At 33.7% G+C, this 10671-nt stretch overlaps 1 protein-coding gene across 1 annotated transcript; it reads left to right on the top strand.

Annotated features, from left to right (window-relative positions):
- The first annotated feature begins 229 nt into the window (after window positions 1-229).
- LOC114396628 (heterogeneous nuclear ribonucleoprotein F-like) lies at window positions 230-4239 on the top strand. Its single transcript, XM_028358713.1, has 2 exons — window positions 230-380; window positions 3257-4239. Exons 1-2 carry the CDS (start codon window positions 367-369, stop codon window positions 4026-4028), a joined length of 786 nt encoding a protein of 261 aa, XP_028214514.1. The 5' UTR covers window positions 230-366; the 3' UTR covers window positions 4029-4239.
- The last annotated feature ends 6432 nt before the right edge of the window (window positions 4240-10671 follow it).

Below are 10671 nucleotides of genomic sequence, written 5' to 3' on the forward strand. Positions count from 1 at the left end.
TATATTTTTATTTTTATTTAATTATAATTTAATTATGATACTTTTATATATCAGATAAATATTTTTTTTATTAATTCTTATAGAAGATATAAATCTCATTTCTAAATATTTTTTTCTTAATACATAAATTTATTTCAATGTAAAAGAAACTTTAAAAAAGAAACTTTAAGAAGTAATCCCTTCACTTAAAAAAAAAAAAACATAGTTTCTTCATTTGAGAAATCCATCATCATCATGAGATGCGATTGGATATATGCAACTTAAATAACATTGGGTATACGAAACGAAGAGCATTTACATTCATACAGAGAGGGAAGCAGCGAAACCAAGACAAGAGTGGCATCCTTGTTGTTCGCTTCAAATTCAATGTTCTACAGAGGGTACCACTCTTTCTACCTCCTTTTTCCCCTTTCTTCGCTACAAATCTTAGGTTTAATTCATAATCTCACATATTGGATATCTTCTCTTCTTTTCTTTTCTGTTCTGTTTAATTCTCGTTATGACGTATGGAAATTTTCATTTAATTTGTCAAAGTCTTGAAACCTTAACAATTTTCGTTATCTTTTTTAATTTTATGAATTCTGAATTATCTTCGAACTGGGTGAGGACGAAATCTGAACTATCTTAAAACAAAATAAATAATTGGAATTATTAGAAGTAAAACCCTAAATAAATAGAAAAAGATGTGTTGTCTACTATCCCCCTAATATCTAGTCTAAAACAGAACATCTAAGAGTAGGTTTGTATAAGAAAGTTGAGAGGATGGAAGCAATTGGCTTGCTGTTAGTTGTAGGCTTGTGGTTACATGTTATTAGTCGTTTGTGGGTATCTGCGAAAGAGTTTTAGTAGTTGAATGCTGGTAAACCTTGTACAATATTTTAGTTTCTGGGGATACTATGCATGCATTTATATTTAATCTGTGTATCATTATTTGAGTAATTAAATGAAATTAAGGGCAGTTTGGGTGAAAGAACTGTCTGGATTTGGTGTTAATCCTTGTGTTTGTTTGTGCTTCATATTCAATGAGAATAACTATTATTAAAGGTCTTGTGTAGCTTTGGTGTTGATCTTTGTGTTTGTTGATGCTTCAATATAGATGTTTAGTCCCTGTTTGGTCTTAAGGAAATGTTCTCTGTTTTCATTTATTATTTTCACTAATAATTACAATCTTCCATCTTGTTTTCAGAAAAATCTTTGAAAACTGGAAACAAGTGAAAACAATGTGGATTTTTTGTAGTCGGTGAAAATTGAAAACCCTTAAACCAGATAAGTCCTTGGCAACTTAAGCTAGTTGATCCTCTAATTTAGACTGGTTATGATAATAACCTCTGTAGGAGTTGGGTGAAAGAAAAGATTCTTATTGATTGAAGGTTATTGAACAGAACAAGGAGAAGAATTCTTGTCCAATGATTTCCCCTTTCTTACATATTTTTTTATGCTCTTAATGTCTCTTCCATCTTTATTCTCCCTTATTTGGCTAACTAGTCCCCTCTAATTAACTAACGGCTCTAACTTTCCCTAACTATTTCCCTCTCCCTTATATCATAACAATAACATGCACTCTGAAATTCAATCTTGTCATCTAGGTAGAAATTGGGGATTCCCCTTGCATGAGAATTCCTACTAGTCATCTCCCCCTTGAGTTTGGACAATCTCCCTGTCCTAAGCCATGTCTTCATCTTCAGGCAAGAATGCAAGATCATAACCCCCATACCTTTTTCTGGGCATTTGTCCACAGGGCCAAATGGCTGGCCACAATGAAAAACATCTTCCTTGGCTTTTGACATACTCCTCATAGGGAAGCTGTCAAGCTCCAGTTTCTTGGTGGAAAGGTGCTTGTGGTGCTGGACTTTGCTGCTGACTAAGTCGAAGCTATATTCTCACCTTGCACACTCATCTAAGAAATGGGTTGGACCAAAGGTGCTCCTGATTGGCCAGGACAATTAATCAAGCTATTTAAGCTTACTGGAGTGGTTCCCCCAAGTGAAACATTGCTCCCTCCACCATGATAACGAAAATCAGCATCTGTGGGTCAAAATTGCAAACCCACCATCCCTTGTATAGTATGTAACTCCTCAACAGCCTCTATAGAACCATAGCCATGTTCATAAATACATCTGTGGGCATGGGGCATGGGTCTGATTCTACACTTCATGTCTTAGCCTCCAGCCACCATAGAAATACCTTCATAACTGTTTCTCTGATGAGGTCAAAATGTGCACCACCAATGCTTCGAATTCTTCAATTTACTCCAGAGCCTATTTACCTTTCATTTGTGTTTCATACACATTTCCAATACATCCAATCCCACCACCATAATGCTGGATGAGCTCGGAAATAAGCCCTTCCAATGTCAATTCTGGTGTTTTCTTCTGTAAGAATGGTAAACAGTGTGCTACCCTTCATTCTGATGAAATCCATCTGAATCTTTGAAGGCTTGACCTTGCAGACCTGTTGCACTTAAAAAGCTGAGAGTTGTATTTGCTCCACAATTAGTTGCTTCTACATCCACTTTCCCAGCATCTGTTTGTTGCTATTAATTTGCTCCACACTCTTCTTGATCTCCAAAAGCTGAGAGTTGCATTTGCTGGTCACCCACTTTAAGAACTCCACTGAATTCTCCAAGGCTTTCATTTGTGACCCCACTTGTTGATCCCCAGGTTGGCCCAATTGATAGAAACATCTGGAGTTGGGTGAAAGAAAAGGTGATTCTTATTTATTTAGTGAAGCTGAACAGAACAAGGAGAAAGAATTCACCTTCAAGGGTTTTTCCCACTTACAATTTTTCTATTTCTTTGAATGCCCCTTCTGTCCGTTTTCTCCCTTATTTATTTAACTAATCCTCTATAGCTAACTGACTAGCTGTCCCTAATTAATTTCCCTTTCCCTTCAATCTCAAAAGCTTAATAGGTAGCATATTAATCAACTGCTGTGTTTTGTGGCACAATCATGTCCGTGCATGCATTGTGTTGCATTTTAACAAATTGGCCATTGTTTTTTATTTTTGAGCATTTATGTATGTAGTATAAAAAATTTATTTTGTGTTCATAATCTTTGGTACAGTAGTCAACTACTTCATCCTACTATTTACTATCCTGCTATAGCTTTGGAATGGTCACTCTGTGCAGCTATCCAAAATTGATAAATTAGAATAAAACTAGACTGACATTTGGGTGGATGACTACTGTTAAGGTTACAGTTGACTCATGAGAAAGAGGTTCTTGAGTTCTTTTATGTTTATGGGTGAATATTGCAGTAAATTTGCCGATGGTGGTGATGGGCGTGAAATGGCTGCAAAACGCCAGCGCACTGTTGATCCAGGATCTTCATTCTATGGTGCTTCCACCGGTTCCAATTTTATGTACAATCCATCTCCTTACGGATATGTCAGCCAACCTCCTCCTCCTCCACCTTTTCCTGTTGTTCGACTGCGTGGCCTTCCTTTTGATTGTACTGAAACTGATGTGGCCGAGTTCTTCCATGGGCTAGACATAGTCGATGTCCTTTTTGTTCACAAAGGTGGCAAGTTCACTGGGGAAGGCTTCTGTGTTCTGGGGTATCCTCTTCAAGTTGACTTTGCTCTTCAAAGAAACAGGCAGAACATGGGTAGAAGATATGTTGAAGTTTTCAGAAGTAAGAGGCAGGAATACTACAAGGCAATTGCAAATGAGGTTTCAGATGCTCGAGGTGGTTCACCTCGTCGAAGTTCTTCCCGGGCTAAATCATATGATGAAGGAAAAGATTCAGCTGAGCACACCGGGGTGTTGCGACTAAGGGGATTGCCATTTTCTGCAAGTAAGGATGACATAATGGAATTCTTCAAGGATTTTGGGCTGCCAGAGGATTCTATTCATATTATAATGAATTCAGAGGGAAGACCTTCTGGGGAGGCTTATGCAGAATTCGAAAGTGCTGAAGATTCAAAAGCAGCAATGATAAAGGATAGGATGACACTTGGCAGTCGCTACATAGAGTTATTTCCTTCATCACACGGTGAGATGGAAGAAGCAATTTCAAGAGGACGATGATTCCTTGGTGGGATCTCTGATTTTCTCTTCTGTAGGTATACTTGTTAGCTTGATCTTATAATTAAAGATTTTGGTCAAGGATATATTTTGTTGCTGTATTTGTTTTAGGATCGATATATTTTTTTTTAATATGCAGATGAGAAATATGAGCAGCTGCTAAGATTGAATTATGTGGATTTATTTATTTTTGGTCGTCCAGCATCATTTTTTCTTCTGACTTGTTTATTTAGGATGCAAAAAAAGAATTATATATAATGTTATGGTGCCTTAGTGCAATGAGTGAGATTTGGCAGGGTGGCACCAGCAAGTTGTTTAGGTCTGGCTTTTGATTTTCTTAGCATGGTTCTAATGCTGCTGCTTACTAAGAATGGGTAGGTGAATATTTGTTGATTAGGCAAATACTGCAGCTTACTTGGTGCTTTACGAAACAAAAGTTTAACGTATTCATCAAGTGTTGCTAATACTTATATGCTCTCTAGTCTCAATGGAGCTTGAGCCATGTTTTATTTCTAAGTATTTGCAAATTTGTTAGGCCTTTTGAGGAATATTTATGAATTAAATCAACTGATTACATGCAGTACTGTCTCTAATCTCCAATGTCATTTCTAAGAAAATATTGATGAATGTTTTCTTAGTATATAGTATGTTCTTTTTTAAAAATTATTGTTCATTTAAAACTCAAGATAAGAAGATTTAACGATGTCAAAAGGGAAGGGTGAATTATAGTTAGGAGCTTGGGGTTGACGTGTGCATTACTTTACAATTAGCCATTGAAACGACTAATTTGCTCTTTATGTAATTATGTCAAAGTCTGCTGATCATTCTACACTGTTCTAAACAAAATTGAAAATCGAGAAACAACTTAAACGTTTTTGTCCCTTTCCTGTAATCTTGTTAGGCACTCCAAAAAAATTTCAAAAGATCCAGCTTCCTTTGTCATATTGTTTGCCACCATATTCTTAAATCTTAAATGCTCATTTGCAACTTTGGCTACCTCAATGAAAGCTCAGCAGAGTACGTAGTATTGTGCTATTTAATGCTAGATAGTTTTCCCTCCTTTTTACATTTGACGCGTGAAAATACGAGATTGCACAGTAATTTTAGATGTTCGGTTGGAAATTTTAGACATTTATTTCACGGTATAATTTTGCATTTCCAAAAAGATTATACTTAAAAATGTTAATCTCATAGACATGTTTGGCTAGTATTTAGTAATTTTAGAAAAAAAATATTTAATGAAAAAGTTCAAAAAGTAAAAGTAAAACAGAAATATAAAAATAATGTAATAAAAATAGGTAGTTATTATATAAAATAATCATTCTCACAAGAATGAGTTACCCACCTCTTCATAGAAATATAATCTGCTTAAAACGTGAGAATGTAACTTCTCTGAAAATAAAACATACATGAAATATATTTTCATAACATTCTAAAAGAAACATGAAAATATTTATTAGCACCTTACATTCCTAGGAATAAAAAAATGACGCGAACCAAATGCAAATGAACTCTGATGCTTTTACTTGTCTCTTCCAAAGAATCATAAATGGATTAGGGAAAAATAAAAAGAATAAAATTTCCACCATTTGGAAATTACCACGTAGCCCCTCCAAATATTAACAACCTATTATTTCCCAACAGTGTACTCAAGATTCCCAACTGTACATATAGTCATCATGCTAATGTAGTAATCTTCTCAGTACAGTTTCAATCTTATCATATGTATACGTACCTGAAGAAGGGACATGGCAGGATTGGAAAATTTTGGCTGGATGTGCAAATGTGGTCCAAGTGCAATCTGGACTGTCTGGTGGCGTGGACTATCAAGTGTGAATGTAATCTAGCTAGCTAAGAATGTCTTTGCCGGGTGTACTTTGAAACTTCATCTATGTTTAGAATGCTCATTAAACCTTCCTAATTACACTTTTGAGAATTCCATCACTAGTAGCTAGTATCTCTATAAACATGGTTTCATCCATTTACACATGTGTTTCACCTAATAATGTTCAATTTATGCTTATCCACCTGCATGTGCAATTCTTTGTTTATGTAGGAGAGTGGATTTTCTTGTATGAGATTTTACACAAAGATATCATATTAAGTCTTAAGATAGAGCATTCAGAAAAAAAAAATATTAAGATGGAGATAAAAAAAAAAACATAAAACAAGATTAGTATCTCAATGTTTATTTCTTTTATTTATACATGTGATCTTATAGTATAAAAATCTCACATGAGATGACTTATTTTTTTAATGTTAATGATATCATAGTTTACTAATGCGGCATTTTATACTCCTCTGTCCTAAAATAACTATTTTATAATGACAAAAAAATATAAATAAATAAAAAAAGAAATAATTTTATAAAATTAATCTTATATCATCATTAATATATTTATAGATTTTGTAATTCATCCTTAGTATAAGAGATATAAGTAGAAAAAATTAATTAATATTATATTAAAAAACTAAAATGACAATTATTTTTGAATAATTTTTTTTCTTACATGACAATTATTTTGAGAGAGACAAAGAGAGTAAAATATTAAATGAAAAAGAATCTTGAAAAGATGAATTACCATAATTTCTTATTTCATTTAATAAGAGAATTTATTGAAAGATGCCATAGGAAGACTTAGAATTATTCCTTCTCAAAGACAGATTGATGGTGAAGCTCTTTGCACCAAGATTTTTTCGTTTGATAAATGCTAGCCAGTGTCTTAAATATTGGTCAAATAACAAAGAAAAAAAATTATTAGAATGTACAAAGTTGTCTATAATTTTTTTTATATTCTTGTAAGATCTTTACAATAAATATTTTCTTATTTTTATTATTTAATCAATGTTCTAAGATGATTTGTTTGCTAACAACATCCTTTTACTTTTTGCTCATTCTAATAAATGATGAAGTAATTTTGACATGAGTTTTAGGGATGTGCATGGTTATCACCATAATCAAGTCAACCTTGTGCTCAATGCAAAGATTCTGTCAATCCCGAGCTCATCAGACATGCAAGCATGCCACGATAAATGAGTTACCTTAAATTCTTAAAACCATCTCCTTGTTGTTTGTTGCTGCACACTATTCAAAGTTTACTCCTTTTTTTTTAAAAAAAAAAAAAAAATCTTTCACATTTTTTTTCTTGGAGCAAAACTATTTCCTTCTATAAATCTTACTACTACTATATTATAAGAAAAATATTAAAAGAAAAGTAATTACATTTGACGTATTAAAAATATAAAAATCATTCAATATTTTTTTAAAAAAATTTAGTAGTAACTAGGAAGATTCAGAATTATTTATTTAAAAGGAGTATGAACAATATTTTGTGCAAGTATTTTCTTGTACTAGTTGTCATCACTGATCATCATTGTTTAACCACATATATTGTAGTATACTACTATATTATTGTAGGGACAGACTCATCGGATTCTCCCAATGTTCAAATAAAAAGTGAAGGGACGCAAAGCATTTTATAATCCCATGTTTAATGCCCATTATTTTTAGTGTTTTCTTAATACTTTTTTATTTTAAGTTCTACGTTGTTTTGTGTACTAATAGCCAATCATTCTTTTTAAAATTTGTGATATCTGAATTCATATATATATTTTGAAAACATTGACAGCTATCTTTATAAAATACCTTAAAAAATACTTTTCTATATAAAAAAAATTGAAACAAAGGTATCTTGTGTAATGGTGCGTGGATGCTGATGCATCTAGAATTTGAGCCAATAATTTTGCTTCAAATGATATCAGTGACCGGTAACAATGAATTGAAGTTTTTTTTTTTTACGATTAAAGTTTAGATAAGTTAAATCTAGAGATTTATAGGACAAATTTTAAGATTCAAATAATACTTAAGGAGATATTTATAGAACTCATATCCTTTTAAAAGATGAGTTTATTTCTTGTCAATGGAATCAATTTTGATTGGTTGAATTGAAGTTTGGTGAATAGGTATACTTAAAATATTCAACTTATAGCTGGTTCCAGAAAAGACAATAAGTGCATAGTTGTCCACTTTTTTTTTTATTATGTCTCTACTTCACTTCTTTTGTCACCTTCAAATATACTCGATTGCATTGTGGAGTACAAGTTGGGGGTTAGCGTTGATATATACGGAATGGTGTCTAAATGCAAATTTAGTTTGCATGAAAAGAAAGGCATAAATATGGGTCCTGTAAGTTAAGGGTTTTTTTTTTAATGTAAGTTTATTTTTCTAATTCTTATTTATGTAAGTTTGAATTTTTTTTTAACCCTGATTCTGGTAAAATATTTTATTCCTTTTTAATTCATATAAATTTGTATTTTTTTAATTTTGATTCTGGTAAACACTTGCTTGTGAGGATTATAAAAAAATAGAAACTTAAAAGAATTAAATTTAAGGAAAAAAAATACAAACTTATAAGAATTAAAAATAAAAAAAATTACGAGGACCAAAATTGTAAAAACATCCACTTATAAAAACCAAATTAACATTAGAAAAAAATATCAGGAAAAAAATAAAGAAAAAGGTACTAACTTACAGAAATAAAAATATATTTAAGAAAAAAAACACCAGTAGTTATGGAGTTTGAGAAATAAACAAGAGAAAAATTACTAAAAAGTCCCCTTTTAATATCAAGTATATATCTTATAAGAAATATGTATTTACTGTCAGTTAAAATTCAAGTGAAATATTAAATAAAAGTAAATTTTATTTTATTTAATAAGTCTTACATAAACTTCAATTAATAATTAAAGTATATCTAAGTGTTTTTGCCGCCATTTCTTATCATGTAATTTACATATGATGCATATATAGGGTGCAACCTGACATGTGGTTCTTCGTAACTCAAGGGGACAACCGACCCCTACTCCTCTCTCTATTTACTATTTAAATTTTGCATAAGTGGCTGTGGACCAAGGGGGCATGCATGGTCATTTGTCTTTCATGGTAGTTACCAATCATCAAAACAGTAAGATTAAAAAGCTTCAATATGAGATTATATGTATTTTGTTTGTTGAGAGCCCCGTGAATATGGTACTTCGATTCATTTTATGGGCACATTTGGGAGATTAAGAAGATTATAATATGTAAGTATTTGGTTTTATCTATGGGCATGCAGCTTGCACATGTATATGTTTACACTTTTGATTTTCATTTATCACCTACTGGCTACTGCTCTTCTAGACAGATATACACACGTGACAAATGAGAATTATTCTCATGCATGCAGCTCAAGTATCACGCCGCAAATGTGAGAATGATGTGTGGTAATTAAATGGAGTAATTAAACAAAGAATTATACACTTATTAGGTGTATAAATATTGTTAAAGTATTATATTGTGTAGACAATTGGTGTAGGTGTAGACAGCTGTATTGTGTACTAGTTGTATCTTTGTAAGAGTAGTCTTGACAAGTTTAGAAAATGTTTTTTTAGTGTGGATTCTGAAAAGCCTAAGTAGGAACAGGTTCTCAGTCTGAACCTGTCTTTTCTTCTTTCTTGTTGTACTTTTTCTGTTTTATATAAATATATACAATGTGTGGCTGAGTAAAGTAACTCAACACTTCTCTAATGTAATGTGTATCTTAAGCCCTTCAACAATGTAGTCCTTAACTTCAACATGGTATTAGAGCGGGTACAATCCCATTCTGACTATCTCTGGCGTCGCCACCGTCCGCTGCTGTCTCAAGCCACCAGCAGCCATTGTCTCCAGCCATCGTCGTCGTCTTTTCTTCCGGCGAACCCAGGGTTAGGTGTGCCTTGAAGAGCGCAACCCATCCCTAGAAGTCACATGGCCTGAATCTCTGCCACGCGCCATCACAGTTTCGTGCCAGATCTGGCGCGTGAAGCTCACGCGCCGTCCTCCGGTGACCGGAATCTTACCGGACCAGTCCCAGTAGCTTCGTAAGTTCCTTCTGGGCACGTTCCAGTCCTTGTTTTCATTTTTGACGCACTTGATCGTTCCAACTGAATCTCGTCATCTACCACTGTCAGCCACTGTCTCTGCTGGGCAGGTGTGATCCTATTCCACTGTCTTTGCTGCTTCTCGTCGTCTACCACTGTCAGCCACCGTCGTTAGCTGCTCAAACCTCTTCTTTTGGCCCTTCTTCTTTGTCTACAGAACTATGGCGTGTTCTGGTTCTGTTTAAGGCCTTGCCTGGTTTCTTGGCTCTCTCTTTTGTTACAAACGACAACATTGTTACCAAGCCAGAGAGTACCCATTGCTTTGGCTTCCTCAAAAGCAGTTGCTCAGTTTGGTATGGTTTTGAATGTTGCCAAGGCTCCCCTTCCAGCTGCCTTCGAAGTTTCATTGTGTTCTGGTTCTGAAAAATGTCAACTTCAGGCCCTGTTCTTTCTATTTCTGAGACATCCTCCATTGGACTTTTGAAGAAAGATTGGTAGGGATGCTACTGTTTTTAAGTTCTTTTGTAGTTTGGCAAGAAGTGCTCACAAGGTTTTTTGTGCATATTCCTCTTTGAAGAAAAAATTGAGTTTGTTCAGTTTGGGTTTGGAGTTTCTACCATGCTTGCAAGATGTTTGAGATGATTCCTTCCTCATTTGTCTCTCTTAACCCTTTGCTGTGCAACTTCATTGTCTCTTGTCCTTCTATTCATCTGTTGTGTGGTCTGCTGTTTAATATCACTGTCCCCTT

This window comes from Glycine soja, chromosome 18, assembly GCF_004193775.1.
Source record: "Glycine soja cultivar W05 chromosome 18, ASM419377v2, whole genome shotgun sequence".
NCBI lineage: Eukaryota > Viridiplantae > Streptophyta > Magnoliopsida > Fabales > Fabaceae > Glycine > Glycine soja.